The 18,234-nt window shown below is 51.3% G+C and overlaps 2 protein-coding genes across 2 annotated transcripts in view; one reads left to right on the top strand and one right to left on the bottom strand.

Annotated features, from left to right (window-relative positions):
* The first annotated feature begins 6,755 nt into the window (after positions 1–6,755).
* On the top strand, positions 6,756–9,058 carry Dnph1 (2'-deoxynucleoside 5'-phosphate N-hydrolase 1). Its single transcript, XM_028766714.1, has 4 exons — positions 6,756–6,930; positions 8,394–8,462; positions 8,608–8,718; positions 8,863–9,058. The coding sequence occupies exons 1-4, from the start codon at positions 6,768–6,770 to the stop codon at positions 9,009–9,011; spliced, it is 492 nt and encodes a 163-aa protein (XP_028622547.1). The 5' UTR covers positions 6,756–6,767; the 3' UTR covers positions 9,012–9,058.
* Positions 9,059–10,644: 1,586 nt separating this feature from the next.
* The window catches only part of Cul9 (cullin 9), a 42,934-nt gene continuing 35,344 nt past the window's right edge, over positions 10,645–18,234 (bottom strand). Inside the window, exons 32-41 of the mRNA XM_028766534.1 lie at positions 14,164–14,304; positions 13,860–14,024; positions 13,599–13,762; positions 13,182–13,275; positions 12,687–12,761; positions 12,460–12,570; positions 12,202–12,319; positions 11,800–11,933; positions 11,049–11,122; positions 10,645–10,970 (exon numbers count right to left, since the gene is read on the bottom strand). Coding sequence (XP_028622367.1) covers positions 10,769–10,970; positions 11,049–11,122; positions 11,800–11,933; positions 12,202–12,319; positions 12,460–12,570; positions 12,687–12,761; positions 13,182–13,275; positions 13,599–13,762; positions 13,860–14,024; positions 14,164–14,304 — 1,278 coding nt within the window. The 3' untranslated portion in view covers positions 10,645–10,768. The remainder of the gene's footprint in view (positions 10,971–11,048; positions 11,123–11,799; positions 11,934–12,201; positions 12,320–12,459; positions 12,571–12,686; positions 12,762–13,181; positions 13,276–13,598; positions 13,763–13,859; positions 14,025–14,163; positions 14,305–18,234) is intronic.

The following is an 18,234-nucleotide window of genomic DNA, read 5'->3' as shown; positions in this document are numbered from 1 at the left end:
CAGGAAAGACAAAGCTAGGTCTACATCGTGGGCTGCAATCCCAGAGCTGCTGTGGTGACAGGAGAGTCCCTGGGGTTTACTGGCCAGCTAGTTTAACAAAGCTGGGGGACTCAGGGTTCAGTGAGATACTCTCTCAACAAATAAGATGGAAAGCCATTGAGGAAGACGCCTGATATCAACCTCTGGCCTCTACACACACACACACACACACACACACACACATAGAGACAGAGAGAGAGACAGAGAGACAGAGACAGAGAGACAGAGAGAGACAGAGACAAAGAGACAGAGACACAGAGACACAGAGACAGGGACAGAGATGGAGAAAATGAAAGAGAGACAGAGACACACAGACAGAATGATAATTTTTTTTTTAAATCTAGGCCAGTATGTTTTAATCCCAGCACTCAGGAGGCAGAGGCAGTTGGATCTCTGTGAGTTGGAGGCCCCCTGGTCTTCAAAGGGAGTTCCAGGAGAGCCAGGGGTACACAGAGAAACCCTGTCCTGAAAAACAAAAACAAAAACAAAAACATCTTCTATGTCTCCTGGGGCTGGGAAGCAGCTCAAGTGGTATGGTGCCTGCTTTGCAAGCTCAAAGCTCTGAATGAAATCCCTGCTTCCCTCCTCCCCAGACTGTCTCCATTTCTACTTAATATGTCCATTTTTTCTTGTAACTTTCAAAGCATGAAATAGTCACAATAACTGCTTTAATGTACTTGTCTGTTAGCTTCATTGTCTGAGTAATTTCTGGGTAATTTCATTTTAACTTATCTTCTGAGCATGGGTCATATACTTTTCTGTTTATTTCCATGTTTAGTATTTTTTCAACATTAAAAAAAACTTTTTTAAATACAAAAGAAAACAAAAACCAGGGTCTTGGGGCTGGAGAAGTGGTCTCAGCGATCAGGGGTTACCCTTGTTTGTTGTTGCTGTTTGGAGTTTTGTTTTCTAGTTTGTTCTATTGTTGTTATATTTGCTTTTATTTGAGAGATTTTGTTTTTCATCCAGACATCTCTCACTGGGTACCTGGGTCGCTCCTGTAACTTGTCCACTGTGTACAGCACTGAAAAATATGTGGAGTGTCCCTGCTGCTTAATCTGATTTAAATGCCTTTTAAAAAAAGATTTTATTTACTTATTTTATCCGTGTAAGTCTGTGCAGACTGCTGGACCTGAGAGGAACTGTATCAGATCCCATAGAACTGGAGTCACATGCAGTTGTTAGCCACCACATGGGTTCTGGGAATCGAATCCTGGTCCTCTGGAAGAGCAGCCAGTTTGTTTAGAGATTGGGCCACCTCTGCAGCCTCTTGAATGATAGTCCTTGGTATACACATTCATAGCTTGGATCTATGGACCATATCGAAGTCTTGTTAATCCTCTGAGAAATCTCATACTTTCTTCCTGTCTTCTGAATCATAACATGTTCACTAGTGGTACCCAAAGAGTCCGGGCCCTCCTGACTCAGCTGACACTCACCTAGTGTACTGGCTAGTTTGGTGTCAATTTGACACAAGCTGGAGTTATCACAGAGAAAGAAGCCTCCCTTGAGGAAATGCCTCCATGAGATCCAGCTGTAAGGCATTTTCTCAATTAGTGATCAAGGGTGGGAGGGCCCATTGTGGGTGGGGCCATCCCTAGGCTGGTTGTCCTGGGTTCTATAAGAAAGCAAGCTGAGCAAGCCAGGGGAAGCAAGCCAGTAAGCAGCACCCTCCATGGCCTCTGCATCAGCTCCTGCTTCCTGACCTGCTTGAGTTCCAGTCCTGACTTCCTTTGGTGATGAACAGCAGTGTGGAAGTGTAAGCTGAATAAACCTTTTCCTCCCCAACTTGCTTCTTGGTCATGATGTTTTGTGCAGGAGTATAAACCCTGACTAAGACATCTGGTTTTGCTGTTGGTTTTTAGTCATTGCTTTGTTATTGTTATTGTTATTGTTTGAGACAAGGTCTCCTGTAGCCCAGGCTGGCCTCAAATTTGCTGTGTAGCTGAGGCTGGCCTTGAACTCCTGATCCTCCTGCCCCCACCTTGCAAGTGCTGTAGGCATGTGATACCACACCTGGCTTGTATTTTGCTTTTAGTAAATCCAATTTTGTTTTAAATTTGTTTAGAAAGTCTATTTATTTATTATGTGTATGGGTGTCTTGTCTGCATGTATGTTTATGTACCATGTGCACGCCTCATGCTGGCAGAGGCTGAAAGAAGGTATTGGATTTCCTGGAACTGCAGCTTCTCCATGGCTGCTGGGAACCAAACTCATGTCCTGTGTAAGAGCATCCAGTGTTCTCAAATGCTAAGCCATCTCTCTCCCAAAGCTCGTGCCAGTTTATTGGGTGTCAAATACTGTGAGCCAGTCTCATGGATGTCATCTCGGTTTGTCCTCTCAGCTCCAGGACACTGCCAGGCTCAGCAGAGCCGTTCCACTGTAGCCTGGAACCCTACAGGGGATAAACTGGGGGTCAATGTCAAGTCCACGGTGCTTCCTTTGTCTTTCCCCCATACCTGGCCCTACATTGTCAGACACCTGTTATTCGAATGTATTCAGTCCAGTTTTCATGGCTGGCTACTTCCTGTATGGGATCACATCTGGTCTGAGTGTTAAATGGCAAAAAATGTGAAGATAAACTGGAAAGAACCTTCCAGGAGCTTTTCTTCTGTTTCTCTGGAGCCTCGGTGCTCTCACACATCTGAACAGGGTTATACCCTGCAGTGGGAGATATTTAAATCTCCAACCCAAATAGGACTGGTCAATGAAAACACAACACAGTAATTATGACTATATTCTGTAAGCCTAGATTGGGCAGATAGCCCTACACTACTCTGTTCCCCAGCTATGAGACCCTTATAACTTGCAGGTTTTCCAGACCCTGAGTCTGTCCTTCTACCTCCTGCTCCCCAGTCATCCCCTCCTTTGTCGTCTTCCTCCTCCATTGTTGTCCTCCAGCCCTCCCCTCTGTTCTCTTCCACCAACCTTTATTTCTCCACCTCTGCTTCCTCTGCCCAGTCACTGGCTCCAGCCTTTATTTTACAAATTAAAATGGGCAGAAGGTTCACTAGAAATCACCTGTATAATGGCTCACACCTCCTCTGCAGCCCTTCACAGGAAAGGGAATTAGTATCGAAATACAAGGCTGGGACTATCCACAACAATAACCGTTCTTCCCATTCTGAGCTTGGCCTCACTCTTTCCAAGGCCTAAACAGAGCCTAAAGGCTCACATTCCTCACTGTCCCCTTTAGTTGTTCCTTCAGAGTCCACTCAGTATCTTACACAAAATAAACACACTAAAAATGTGTCCCAACTTGTATATTAAAGGGGACTTAAAAGACACTATGATGCCGGGCGGTGTTGGCACACGCCTTTAATCCCAGCCCTTGGGAGGCAGAGGCAGGCGGATTTCTGAGTTCGAGGCCAGCCTGGTCTACAGAGTGAGTTCCAGGACAGCCAGGACTGCACAGAGAAACCCTGTCTCGAAAAACCAAAAAAAAAAAAAAAGACACAATATGAGATCCAATGAGATGACCCAGCAGGGCAAGTCCACAACCTGAATTGGAACCCCAGGACTTACGTGGGAGAAGGAGAAAAAGTAAACCCACACAAGTTGTCCTCCACTCTACATACATACATGTATGCACACACATGCGCACATGCAAACACATGAATGTATACATGCTAATGTACACTCTCTCACATGTGCGCACACACACACACACACACACACACTAGGAGGGACTGGAGAGGTGGCTCAGCAGTCAAGAGCATTGCTTCTCCTCGGGGCCTCAGGCTCAGCCATCAGCGTTCACACCAGGCTATAATTCCTGCTCCAGGGGACCCACTACCGGTTTCTGGTCTCTTCAGGCACCTCAGGTATGTGATACGTGCATTCGAGCAAAATGCCCATACACATAAAATAAAAAGAAACCTTAAAACAAAACATGACAGCGCCTCACTCTGTAGCAGTGGCTGGCCTGAAATTCATAGAGATCTGACTGCTGTGTCTCCTGAATGCTGAGATTAAAGGTGTGTGGCCATCATGCCTGGCAAGAAAATAAATCTTAAAAACAAACAGGGAGAAGGGAGGGGAGATGATGGTGATGATGGTGATGATGATGATGATGGAGCTAGAGATGGCTCTGCAGTTAGGAGCACTGGCTGCTGTTGCAGAAGACCTGGGCTTGTTCCCAGAGCTGACATGGTATCTCACAGTTGTCTTTAACTCCCATTCCACAGGAGCCAGCATTCTCTTCTGGCCTTCTTGGGCACCCACATGATGCACGGACCCAGATCCAGGCTGAACACCCATATGCATAACATTGTAAAGATAAATAAAAATGTTTTTTTTTCAAAGATAACCTTTAAAGAAAGACACAGCATTGAATGAGTAACGCTTGAACCGTAGTGTGCGTGGCGAGAAGCTGCGCTAAAACCGTTAGTTCCGTTGAGTTTGGGTCCTTACTACGGAAATAAAGGCAGTACTTATTTTTGGAGGGATTGGAGGGTGTGAGGGGTTGGGAGTCAGATGAGGCAGATACAAACTGAGGAGTTGAAACTTTTGTTTAAGGGGTTGGTGGGGTGGGGGATGTAACCCAGAGCCTCCAGCAATGAGCACGAAACTTCACTACGCTCCAGACCTGAAGACCGGGTTCTTGGCACAAGCGCAGCACTGAGAGTGTTTGTACTGTAATTATAATTTATTTGAGGTAATTTTTGCAAGCAAGTTATTATTATAGTTAAAGCGAAAACTTGGGACAGGGTCTGGGCCTGGGGTTCTAGCAGAGTAGCTAGAGTGATTGCTAGAATCTGTCAAGCCCCGATGCTTCTGCGCAGCTGTGAACACATTCTGAAGGATTTTATCAAACAGGCACAAGCACGTTAGACAAAACACGGAAGTGGGCAGTGCAAGGCTAGGAAGGGAACTAAAGATAGCCTGACGCAATTTGGCTGCGGGCCTGCAACATTCCAACTCTCTGAAGTCCTAGTAGTCACCCTTGGAGAAACTGACACACGTGTGGCTTTTTCTGCAGAATTTCACTTCCCACACCTTAACCAAGTTTTCCTCTTAATTTGGTTCTTTGACAATTTCATACCTGTATGTATTGTGTTCTGGTTATTCTCTTTCCTCTCCCAGTTGGGAGGTTTTGTGACCCATTTAGTTTAACCAGGGCCATCTGTGTGACCCTTAGGTTAGAACTAATGGGTGGAGCTCTGTGCTGTCCCCAGTGGGTACACAACAGAAACCACCGACTCCCCTTTTCCTTAGCCTATTAGTAGGAAATAGTTCAACAGTGAGGGTGGGGTTAGGGCCCTCCCTCCTTCCCTCCCTCCCTCCCTCCCTCCAGGGGTGGCTGTGGATAGTTTTGTAGACCCAGGGCGTCCATCTTAAGCCAAGTGCTGGCAACTGCAGTAGCTGTGTCCTAGGTAGAACGTGGCGTTCACGGCTCCCGTGTAACTTGTGGGCCACTGGGTTATTTTTCTTTTCCCTTCTGGTTTTATGCCAACTAAGATGGGGGTCACTGAGGGGGTCCCCATCTCCTCAGAGTGGCTAGCAGACTGTGGTAGGAAGATCTGGGATCGGGAGATCTGGAGGGGGCAGGGCAGAGTGGCGGCCATGGAACTGGTCCCGGGGAGTCAGATTCTAGGAAGTGTAATAGTCTTGCCCAATTTTGTATCTCTGTACCCGTAAATTAAAACATCCCTTACCCCTCATCAGAAGTGCTTCTTTTTGCCGATTAGTGGAGTCCCACAACTGGCCATGGAGACTGCAGAGCATTTGAATGTAAATGCGCCATCTCCATCTGCTGCGCCCCCTCCCTCCACAGTTCAGGGAGGTTCAGGGATCCTCCCGGAAGAGTGGGTTGAAAGACTGAGGGACTGCCGTGAAACAGGATTCCTGGACATGACAGTGGGGTCACACACATAAACTCATAGCAGCTGTGACAGTCTGTGTAAGATCAAGCTGGTCCACACCCTAGCCTGTGTGGAGGTGACAATTGCTGTAGCTGAGGAGCTGCTGACAGTTTATGGCTGCCCGGGCAGACAAAACCCTTTTTTCTTCAGGGATGCAGACCCTGAGAGGCTGCCTGTACTTGCTCCAGTAGACGGTCCCACACCAGTGCACCATAAGTAGCACTAATGGGCTCAGTGGGTGGGGAGGGAAGCTGGAGGGATGGCTCAGTGGTTAGCAGCACTGGCCGCTCTCCCAGAGGACCTGGGTTTGATCTGTAGCACCTGCATGGTGGCTCACGGTGTTAACTCCAGTTCCAGGCTATCTCACTGTGCTCTTTTGGCCTCTTGGGACACCAGGCATGCACATGATGCATAGATTACTCTCAGTCAAAACATCTATACACATAAAATCATAAAATAATAATTATTTTAAATAATAAATAAAAATGAAGTTGTTGTAGGAAATAGAAGATGGATTGGAGGGGAGAGATTGGGGTAGATTTGATGAAAACACTACATGTATGAATAATAAAATATTTTAAAAATAAGTTAACAATTTTTTTTTAATTTTAGAAAGCGTAATGAGAACTAATCACAGTTGTCCATGGATCCCGCACAGCGCTAGAGAGCACTGAGGTCAGTACAGAACTACTTGAACAGCCAGAAGCTGGGAAGAGGCAGGTCACAGGGTGGAGTCGGGACAAATGAGCGGGTTGGCTCTGGAAGAGCCTATCCGGGAAGAGCGAGCTCGCCCGAAGGTCGCCTTTTGGGGGGGGAGTCGCTTTCCCAGATCACGTGGTGGCGTTGGCGGCTGCGCGCGCGGCGATGGCGGCCTCCGGGGAGCAGGCTCCACGCTCCGTGTACTTCTGCGGGAGCATCCGCGGCGGGCGCGAGGATCGAGCGCTGTACGCGCGGATCATATCGCGGCTGCGGCGCTATGGGAAGGTGCTCACTGAGCACGTGGCTGATGCTGAGTTGGAGTCGCGTGGTGAGTCGGCGCGGCCTGGAGACTCGCAGACTAGGGGGTCTGGAGGCTAAGAGGACTGGCTGACTAGGGACTTGCCCGCTAGGGGACCCACTGGCTGGAGGACCTGCAAACTATTGCATCCGCAGTCTAGGGGACCCGCAGGCTAGACCTGTAGGTTAGGGGGCCTGAAGACTAGGACCTATAAGATAGGGGACCGGCTGGCAGAGGAAGGTCCTGGTTCATGTCTCTTCTGCATGTGCACGCCCCATGCGCACATCGAATGACCCTATCCAGCGCACTGGAAGCAAGTGAGAGCCCAGACCCAGCACTGGACTCGCAAGGCTTTGATGAGCTCTTCTGGATTTAGCACTCCTCCGATAGGAAAGTTGTAGCTAGAAACGCTTGTACTTTTGCTCCAAAAAGTAGTTCTCCCTTGCCCCAAGCAAGAACAGACTCCTGAACTGTGGACTCTAATGCAATTCCGGGAGAATCTTTTAAAAGACAACGAATCACTAGGCAAAAATGCCAGAGGATTGGAAAGGACCTGTTTGTGCTTACACTTGGCTAGCTCATGGCTTGTTTGGTTGATAGTCCTCTGCCTTCAGTGCCAATACCAGCACTCTGGAGGCTGAAGGAGGATGAGTTCCAGGCCAACCTGGGCAACAGAGTTAGACCCTGTCTCAAAGAAAAATGAGACAAAATACCTACTGAGTGTGATAGCCTGGGGGAAACCTTTGAATCTGGTTTTCCTCCCCTGGTTACTTTATTTTCTTGTTTTTTTTGTTTTTGTTTTTGTTTTTGTTTTTTTTGGAAACGGGCTGTCATGTAACCCACAGTGACCTCAGACTTGCTGGGTAGCAGTGGATGGCCTTGAACTCTCGATCTTTCTGCCTCTGCCTCCCAGGTGCTAGAATTACAGGCACCTGTCGCTACTCTCAACTTGTTTTTTGAGGCAGGGTCTCTCTACATATCCCTGTATATCATGGTACTTACAGTGTAGACCAGGCTGTGTTGGAACTCAGAGATTCCCCCAGCCTCTGCCTCAGGGGCTGGGATTATAGGTATGTGCCACCATCCTCCGGCTCACAAAAGAATTTTTGGACAGTGTGGTTCTGGTCTGCCACCCACAGAGCCTTACCATCCTGAACAGCATCGTTTATTCAGACTGGAAGCCGCGATCCTGGCCATCTGACCCCAGTTATGTCTCTTGGATTCAGAGTTGAGTCAGACCTTCCTCCACATTCACCCAGCCCCAGCCACTTGCGCCACCTTACACAGGATTGCATTTTTCTTGTGTCTGTTTCGTTCTTCACCCTGTTGACAGACTCCTCTCCTGGACAGGGCTTTCAAAGTGCTGGAGCATGGGGTCCCCCTCTCTTCCCCTCCCTGAGCAGGGTATATAGGAAAAGCAGCAAGAATATAGACGTTACTGGGCACTGACTTGGGGTGGGGAACATCCTTGACCAGCATGCCCTCAATCCCAGGGGAAGAGGCTGCTGGGGGTGACCAGCTCATCCATGATCGGGACCTGGCCTGGCTGCGGCAGGCAGATGGTGAGTAGTCCTCCCTCCTGCCTGTGGGCTCCTCTGTGATGTCAATTCCTGGGATATCCCTGGCCTTACCATCCCCACCACAGATATACCATCATCCTGACCTTAAAAGTCCCAGGTACTAAATCTTATTTTTCTTTCGTTCCAGTGGTCGTGGCCGAAGTGACACAGCCATCCTTGGGTGTGGGCTATGAATTGGGCCGGGCAGTAGCTCTTGGTAAGCCAATTCTATGCCTGTTCCGACCACAGTCTGGCCGAGGTGAGTATTCCAGTCCAGGGTGGCTTACTCCTTCCTGGCTTTCTGGCAACTCCATACCCGTTTCTTCCTTTCCCAGTGGACTGGGGCAGGGAGCAGAGTGGGGAACATGGAAAGGAGTCGGTTTCACATTTTCCCTCTTCCCAGTGCTTTCTGCCATGATCCGGGGAGCAGCCGACGGCTCGAGGGTCCAGGTGTGGGACTACGCAGAGGGAGAGGTGGAGAGCATGCTCCATCGGTATTTTGAGGCTTATCTTCCCCAGGGAACAGCTTCCTCCAGTAACCCAAGTGCCTGACTTAACCCGACTTTATTAAAAAAGAATAAATTTATTTTTTACGTATATTTTCACTGCATGTATGTATGTAACCGCATTCATCCTCATGCCCAGAGGTCAGAAGAGGGTACCACATTCTCTGGAACTGGTATTACAGATAGTTGTTGGCCTCTATGTAGATGCTGGGAACTCAACCCGGGTCCTCTGCAAGGGCAACAAGTGCTCTGAGCTGCTGAACCTTCTCCTTGGTCCTGGCCCAACTTTATTAAATGCTGCCCCCTGACATTTCCCTGGATCATTCCTGCTCCAGCCTCAGTATTAAGAAAAGGTTCATTTGGCTGGGTATGGTGGCACAACCTCAGGAGGCACAGTGTGGTGGTTTGAATATGCTTGACCTAGGGACTGGCACTATTAGGAGGTGTGGCCTTGTTGGAGGAAGTTTGTCACTGTCTGGGTGGGCTTTGAGACCCTCCTCCTAGCTGCCTGAAAACAGTCTGCTCCTGGCTTCCTTTCCTTGAAGATGTAGAACTCTCAGCTCCTCCTGTACCCTGCCTGCCTGGACGCTACCACGCTCCTACCTTGATGATAATAGACTGGACCTGTAAGCCAGCCCCAATTAAATGTTGTCCTTTATCAGAGTTGCACCGGGGACTGGGGTATTGCTGTGATAGACATGACCATGCTTCCGTTTGGAGGAATGTGGACTTCGGGACTTTGGAAAGCAGTGGAGTGCTTTAAATGGTGTTTAATGGGCTGTCCTGCAGGAATATGGAAGACTTTGTTGCTGAGAGTTCTACATCTTCAAGGAAAGGAAGCCAGGGGCAGACTGTTTTCAGGCAGCTAGGAGGAGGGTCTCAAAGCCCACCGCCACGGCGACATACTTCCTCCAACAAGGCCACACCTACTGCAACAAGGCCACATCTCCTAATACTTCAACTCCCTGGACCAAGCATATTCAAACCACTACACATCGGCAGGTAGATTTCTGAGTTCAAGGCCACTGTGGTCTATATAATGAGTTCCAGGACAGTCAGACCTATGTAGAGAGACCCCGTCTCAAAAACAAAAAACTGTCTACACTGGCAGTGCTGGGACTGGCCCTGGCTTTTCCATCCCACTTCACTGTAGAAAATAGAAGGGCCCTGCTTTAACTAGGTCCCCAGGAGAAAGACACCTTGTCACACCCTTCTGGCCCTGGGGAGCACTTCGGTATGGAAGGGCCAGGTATTGGGTGGGCTGCATTCCTGTCATCTCTGAACCTAGATCTGTGTTTCCGGTTATGACTTGAGGTTAAGTGAGACTTTGGCTTTCTCAGAGGACAGAAAAGTCTGGACGTCTAAGGAAAACAGGAAAGGAGGAGGAGGGCTGGTGAGGGCTGGTGAGCTGGCTCAGCAGGTGTAGGTGCTTCACCTCAAGCCTGAAGACCTGGGTTCTATCCCAAGCACCCATGTGGAAAAGACACCTGACTCCTGGATGCTGTTCCCTGACCTCCATACCAACACACGCACTGTGGCGTGTGCACACATGCAGTCTGACCTCCATACCAGCACACGCACCATGGCGTGTACACACATGCAGTCTCATGTTTTGAAGAATGAGAAGAGTGTTGTGAGGAAATTCGAAGGGCGGGAGGTGAGAGGCGGTGCTCCGCCTGTGAAGCGTGTGAAAAAAAGAGGTTTATTCAGTAAACAGAAGGTGCTTCAGACACTGGGATACCCGTCACGTGACACTCTGCGGCTGCGGCGCGGGCAGCTCCAGGTGTTTCCTGCCCCTCCCCCTCAGTCATAAGATTCATCATCTTCATCCTCATCACCAAAGAAGAAGGTCTCTCGGTCCAGGTTCTCAGACTCCTCGTCATACGAGAAGCTGTCATTGTCTAGTTCCTCCTCAAACTCGTGCTGCCACTCAGGCATATCCTCCTCCTCCTCTTCTTCTTCCTCCTCCTCGTCTTCCACTTCCAGCCCTGAGGAGCCCTGGGGCCTAGGGAGAGCCATCACACTCAGCCCGAGAAGCCTGCATTCCTCTTCCCCTCCCCAGGGCTCTGCCCAGCCTACTCACGGATCACTCGGCACGTTGGACCTTTTCACCTCCCGGGTCTCTACTGAGGGACTCTGCAGCCCAACCCGGAAGTCCTGGCAAGGAGACAGGAGGGTCTGAGGAGCAGAAGCGCAGAGGCTACTGGGCCTCGGGCCTGGCATCCTTCCCCCTGGTGATTCCTGAGAGCCAGACTCTCAGGAGCGTCCATCCAGGCTCTGCAGTTTAACCTGGAAGTCTTCCATGGCCTGCGCTGTGCAGCAGGTATCCTGTCTGGTTACTAAGCAGTCAGCAAGGGACCCAAGAACAAGGTTCATAGTTTGGGCTCCAAACCCGCGCTCCAGAGCTGTCAAGAGCCCTGCAGATCTTTTACTCCCCAAACCCCGCACAGCCCCGATCCCCTACATGTTGGAGTATGGTCTGAGGAAGTACTGGCTGCCACTGACGAGCACCTGGCCCCAGACCCCTGATTTGGGGAAAACCCATTCCTTCGTAAGAAGCCCCAGGAGGTTAAGTGTCACAGCAGACTGGCTCAGGCCCCCTGACACCACCACACCCCCTAATTTTTATTTTTCTTTTGAGACAGGGTTTCTCTTTGTAGCTCTGGCCATTGTGGAACTCACTCTGGAGACCAGGCTGGTCTCAAACTCAGAGACCTGCCTGCCTCTGGCTCCCCAGCGCTGGGATAAAGGCATACCATGGGCCTACTAACAGCCCTTGAGCCCCTCGAGTGTTTCCCTCAGGACTCCCGCAGGGAGGACTGTCAGGGCAGTACCTGGGTCGAGTGTTGTAAGATGGCCAGCAGCCTCTCCTGGATCCTCCGGAGCAGCTCTGTGCCTGTGCTGAGGCAATCCGGCCGCAGGAGGCGCAGGGAGGAGGCCAGGTCCTGGCAGCGCAGCACAGTCTCCTCTGCAGGGGCAAGGCCAGGACTTGCTCTCTTCTCCCAGCCATTCCTTCCCCCCACAAACACCTACGGAGCAGCCACCAAGTGCCAGGCAGAGCTGTCAAGACTCGTGCTCACCCGCCAGGAGCACATCTGTGACCCAGGCCCTTGGGTCACGGGCTTTAGACCTGAGAGAGGGGAGGGAAGCCTAGGCAGAATGAGGGGGAGAAAAGGCACAGAGCGAAGGCAGGGCCTTGGACAGACTGTCTGACAGGGCATTGGTGCTGGGCTCACCGAGAAGGATCTGCAGGGCGTTCGTGTGCAGCTCCAGGTTCTCGGTCTGCTGCTCTACCACATCCATGGACTCTGTGTCCTGGCTGTAGAAGCTGTAGACACAGGCATAGGCCAGCACCTGGGGAGCCCCAGCAGTACACCCAGCCTGAGTCCCGGCACCTCCACCTCACTTGCCCTCTTCTGGGTTCCTCCATCCAAGCCCACTCAGCCCCTTGGCCGGCACACCCCTCCCCTTATTGCCTCCCCCACTGCTACAACCTTTCGAGCCTGCTCGAGGGCCCGGCAGGCATCTTGTAGGAAGGTGAAGGATTTGGGCGGAGGCACCTCATGGATGGCAGAGGCCTGGTTCCGCAGGTTGATAGCAAACTCCTGTATGAGGCAAGTGTTGTCATAGCCCTTGAGGTCTGTACTTCGGGCAGCTCCCCCTGGGCCTCCCAGTGCAGTCACGCAGCCCTCTGATGGCCCACCCACTGACCACAGCTCACCCGGGCCTGGTGGTGGAAGGTACACCTCTCGTTATAGTCCTGAAACCGCTTCTCCTGGCGAGCTGCTTTGCTCACCTGGTGAGGAGGATACATGGAGGGGTGGCTGGGTGCTTGTTCTGACAGGCTGGGGTTCTTAGAAGGGCCACTATCCATAATGCCCCTCTACACTTCACCCAGAACTATCATGTAATCCTCCGGCTGAGTCCTAATATTGGTCTTCCTTTCACGGAAGTGCTGAGGCCCATCTCCAGCCGGAGCATGCAGGAGGCCCCACTCCACACTCCTTGCCCGGCTCTGATGCCTGCTTGCCCTGCCTTGCTCATTCCAGGCTGTCTTTGGCCACCCAGTGGAGGCGGTGTGCCCAGAACAGAGTTCCCTGAACTTCAGGCCTCAGCAGCTCCTGTTAACCTTTGTTGGGACTGCTACCCCACTGTTCTGGGAACCCACTTCTGGCTGTCCTGACTGGCTGGGCCTCAGCCACGCCACGCCCCTTACCATGGCGGAGCAGTTGTAGTAGTCCTTGTGGCTTGGCTTCCAAGACTTGAGGCAGCGCCAGCAGAAGCCATGGTTGCATCTCGCACAGGTCATGCTATGGACGATTTGAGCTTGTCAGAAGGCATTTGCCTCTGGATAAGGATTCCAGGGGACCCGGGGGCTAGACACCCCAGTGACAAGCTGTCTTTTCCAGCTGCCCTCCAGGCTCCATCTTCCCAAGTCCTGCTAAGTACACCCTTGCTTTGAACTTCCCACACAGCTGAATTAAAGCCTGGGTGGAGGAATCCAGGAGGTGACCCTTGGGGACACTGAGTATGGGCCGTAGATTTGACGAGCTTTCACAGTAAGCTCGAGTGTCTTCCTTACTGCCCAGCCTCCCCCATGCCATGCTCCCGGACCCCCTGGACCCCTTCTTACTGCAGACACCCCTCGTTCTTCTCGATAGGCGCCTGACAGCTGGGACAGCGTTTGGAGATGAGCTTGGCCAGGTGCTTGCTCTGGGCCTCCACACTCATGCCATCATAGTAGCCGCCATCATCGACCCACTGGGACATGTGGCCGCAGCTGGCAGGGTAGTGTGCCTAGGTGGGCAAGTGTGAGGAGGCACAGCCAGCTTAGCCACCTCACATCTGTGTGTGCGAGCACAGGTGCTGGGCAGGGAAGGAGCGGAGCACCCACCTCAGGAAAGCTACAGCTGAAGCAAGAGGCCCAGCCGCACTTGGAGCAGGTGGTCCCGCTGCCCAGGCCCTGGCGGCACAGGATCCGGTCACAGCCCTGAGGGTTGGTGCACCATGTCAGGTTGGAGCAGCTTTCCACGTAGCCTCGCAGAAGGGCCTTCTCATACTGTGGGCAGAGGCGAGTGCAGACGCTGTGAATTCTGGGAGAACAGGACTCTCCAGGAGGCTCCGAAAGCCTGGGCACCAGAGAACCAGCCTGCCCTCTGGGTTCATGGGGAGGTTGGGGGTTGGAGTGGGGTGTGTACCTTAGAGATGACCTCTGGGGAGGAAACAATGTTCCGGATGAAGGCTCCAGTGGGCTGGGCAGGGCAGTCAGCAATGGGGCAGGTACAGTTCAGCACAAAGTTCTGTTCTATCCGAGTCGTCAGGTACTCGTTCCAACAAGACTACCAGGATCAAAGGAGAAGCTGGTCAGGGACAGGCAGCCTGGCCACTCTGGACACTCACCCTCCACAGCTTCCGGAAAGCCAGAGATGGAGGGCTCTGGGCCCACCTCACTGCTGACCCTGAGATGGAGGGCTCTGGGCCCACCTCATTGCTGACCCTGCTTTCCAGATAGCTTGGTTTTCTGGGATGAGGCCAAATTGTAGTTATCTTTGAGGATGCGTGGGACTCAGGCGCTGCAATCACTACCGAGGAAGTAACAGTCAACAGAAAAGATCTAAAGAAACGGAAATAGCCGTGTGTGTCGGCTTAGACGGTCCAGTGAAAGGCTGGTGTATCATGGGTATCATGGACCCCAGTGGAAGCAGTGTTCAGCGGTGGGGCTTTTGTGGGGTGGTTGGATCGTCCAGGTTCTGCCTTGACCAGTGGCTTACTCTACTACTCAAAGATGGTTGACAGAGATCACTGGGGATGGGCCTCTGAGACCACTTTGACCACCTAGAGGTAAGCAGCGGTCCCCTGGCCTTCCACCACGATGTTCTGCCTTGTTACAGGCCTACAAACAGTGGAGACAGCCAGCTGCACACTAAAACCTCCTAAACCGTGAGCCAAACAGACTTTTCTTCCCTTACGCTGTCCTCTCAGGTACTTGTCACAGCAATGTATGATCAACACCAGAGGTGAGGACAGAGCTGAGAGTGGCTCAGTGGCTCAGTGGCTGAGACTTGCTGCTCCTCTGAAGAACCCAGATTTAATTCCTGCACCCACATGGTGGCTTACTACTGTGACTCCACTTCCAGGAACCTAACCCTCTTCTGGCCTCTGCAGGACCAGACATGAATGCAGTGCAGGCAAAACACTCATACACACAAATTAAAGATTATGATTCTTTCTTAAAGGTGAGAGAGAAGGGATCTTGGGGAAACACAGCCTACCCACTGGACTCTGGGCTCCTGCATGCCGTTGTCCGTGCTGGTGCCCATGCTGGTGCCCGTGCTGGTGCCAGCACTGCCGATTTCCGCTAGTTCCCTGGGCTCCAGTTTTCCCAGCCTGAGACTCTACCTCCAAGGGCTCCACCTTCAAACAGACTCAGTCTCTTCCCCACAAAACACACTAACCTGTGGTGTCCCCATGTCCTCCTCCACAGCACAGCCATCCCCACCCCACCCTCGTCACCTTCTGTTGTTCCACCCATGGCACCCTAAAGCAGGTCATGTCTTCTCCATAATACACAGGAGCCTCCTGATAAATAGCCCTTTCCCCCGTCATTTCTCGAAACAAAGTCTATGAGTTTCTTAAACTGGTCCACTAAGCGCCCTTGGTCCTCAGACTGTGATCAATCAAAGCACCAGGAACACCAGGCAACAGTACCCATGTGAAGAATCTAGACCTTCTATCACCAAACCAAACCCTTTACATCTTGAAACAAATCAAGACAAAGTGCAAAGCAGACTAAAAAAAAAAAAAAAATCTTTACATCATTTTAGGTGAAGCAAGGGTTAAGTTTTCTAAATGTAGACCCCACACTTGCAGGCACACAGTAACTTAGGATTCTGTCCTGAATGACAGAATCCTGGAGTCTGGGTCTAACTGCCCCTAGCCTCTTGGCTTCTACTACAGGCACTACGCAGTCCTAGAGGCACAGTGCTAGTACCTGCCCTGTGCCCATCCTGCCTGCCAACAGGCTCGATCTAGTGGCCTCTCATTGCTCCGGGCCTGGGGCTGTCCTGTGGCTTTGCCATTTCTGCCTTATTCACAGGCTGGAACTTTTGTTTGTTCTTCTGTCTTTTGTTGGGTTGTTTGAGACAGGGTTTCTCTGTGTACCCTGGCTGTCCTGGAACTCTATCTGTAGACCAGGCTGGCCTCGAACTCAGAGATCTGCCTGCCTTTGCCTCCAGCTAGGACCTTTTAAATCAGTTACATTTTGCAGGTTCCCTGTCTCTGCGTCTCTACAAGAGGGTCCCCTAGGCTCAGCCCCACTCTTTTCCTCAAGTGTAGTCAGCCAGGCCCTCCACTTAATTTCAAATTCTAAATCCACTGGCTAACTGCCTTTGCCACATAATATCCTGCAAGCAGCTCAGACTTCACGGGGCTGTGACCGTGCTTCCTCTCAAAGCCCCACCCTTCATCCCTATACCTTGCCCTAAAGTTCCTCTCAAACAAAGTAAAGGTGTCACACTCCATCCACGGGGATGGCCAGCTCCCAAGCAGAGGGGCCATCCTTGTCTGTCCTATGTGGAGCCTGGGCATGTAACCCGCCAAGTCTGTAGGTTCTATCACTTACTTCTCTTGTCCCCACCACACAGGTCCAAACTGTGCCATCAGCTCACACAACACTGTCCAGATGGGGCTCGTCACACCAGCCAAAGCTTTTGGTGGCTGGGTGCACACGTGTCTGTATGGGTGCTTCCACGTCTGATCATGAGGAGCCCAAAGTTGACGGCTCTTTGACTGCTCTCGCTGAACCTGGAGCTCACCGACCTGGCTGCTTTAGCTAGTAGGTCTGCCCCAGGGATCCTGTCTCTGCCGCTGGAGTCCTGATAACAGGCAGCCACCGCCATACCTATCCTGGCTTTACCTATGCTGGCTTTTCCGTAGGTTCTGACATCTCACCTCTGGTGCTGCTGTCTGCATGGTAAGTTTATTTATCTGTTGAGCTTTCTCCCAGCTCCCAACTAAGTTTTCAAAAGTGTAAATCAGATTGTATCACCTTGCTTGAAACCCTCAGTGGTTTCCCACAGCTCACCATCCACCTCAACCTCCTTATCCTTCTCTTAGCCCGCCTCCCCTAAACAGACAGCCTCAGTCCCCATGTTCTACTTGGTCTGTGCTACGACTCTCCCTCACAGGATGTCGCCCCTGGTAGGCCTCCCTTAGTCTCCCCAGCCCAGATCCCTATGCGGTCACTTCCTATGACATCACCAAAGTATATCTTCTTCCCAGAATTTATCATCAGAGTTGGCAGAGGGGTAAAGTTAGGAGTAAATCTGCCAAAATCCAAATCTTGATTTAGATAAATGGCATCACCTCCAAGTGTCTCCATCTATCATCAGTAAACTGGAGCTGGTAAGGCTGGAGAGATGGCTCAGGGGTTAAGAGCAACTGATATTCTTCCAGAGGACCCGGGTTCAGTTCCCAGCTCCCATATGGTGGCTCACAGCCATCTGTAACCCCAGTTCCAGAAAAATCTGATCCCCCTCTGGCCTCCATGGGCATGAGGCACTCAGGTGACACACCCCCATACATGCAAAGTACTCATATGTGTAAGGTTTAAATAAATAACCCTTTTTAAAAGGGGGACAGTAAACCGTGCTACTCCCCAAACCATTACAGAGTAACTAGGGAATGCAGGCAGCCAGCATGATGCTGGCCCTAGAGGCCCTGCCATTGTTAGCAGCGCTCAGATCCCCCACCTGCAGGCCTAGTTCCACAGCCTCTCAGCGGTCTACACACTGCACACACTAAGTCCCTGCCTGTTTTAACTGGATGAATATAAAAGAGAAACCTAAAACCTTGGGAAGAAGGGAGCCCAAGCAACTAAGTCAGAAGCATCTAGAAGCAGAGAGAGGGAAAGAGGGAGGCACGTCACCCACCCCTGGGAGACACCAGTGGAAGAAGCATCCACTTCCAGTTTGTGGAAACATGGAGTATTGCTCATGCTAAGGCTCCGTGTTAGCTTCCTGCTGCTCAGGCGCTGTGCTAGCCTGGCCCAGGGCCTGCAGGGCTCGGGACTCAGCACCTCTGCTCTGTCCTCTGTTTCCACGCTGGTGACCTCCCTGCTTCTGCTGTGAGCTCCTCAGCAGCTGCCTTACTCCCACTCCCTGTGCCCGCTCCTGGCCTAGACTATTTCTATCTGTTTGTGTATCTATACTATGTCTATCTGTTTGTGTATCTATACTAGTTCTATCTGTTTGTGTATCTATACTAGTTCT

Source organism: Grammomys surdaster, unplaced genomic scaffold (assembly GCF_004785775.1).
Source record: "Grammomys surdaster isolate TR1022 unplaced genomic scaffold, NIH_TR_1.0 169, whole genome shotgun sequence".
NCBI lineage: Eukaryota > Metazoa > Chordata > Mammalia > Rodentia > Muridae > Grammomys > Grammomys surdaster.
This window is presented reverse-complemented; position numbering and strand designations above follow the sequence as displayed.

Bases quoted from the DNA above. Each gene is read 5' to 3' on its own strand.
- Dnph1 (XM_028766714.1), top strand. From the start codon at position 6,768: ATGGCGGCCTCCGGGGAGCAGGCTCCACGCTCCGTGTACTTCTGCGGG. The intron at 6,931-8,393 runs GTGAGTCGGCGC...CCTCAATCCCAG, and splicing joins TGCTGAGTTGGAGTCGCGTG to GGGAAGAGGCTGCTGGGGGT. The intron at 8,463-8,607 runs GTGAGTAGTCCT...CTTTCGTTCCAG, and splicing joins CTGGCTGCGGCAGGCAGATG to TGGTCGTGGCCGAAGTGACA.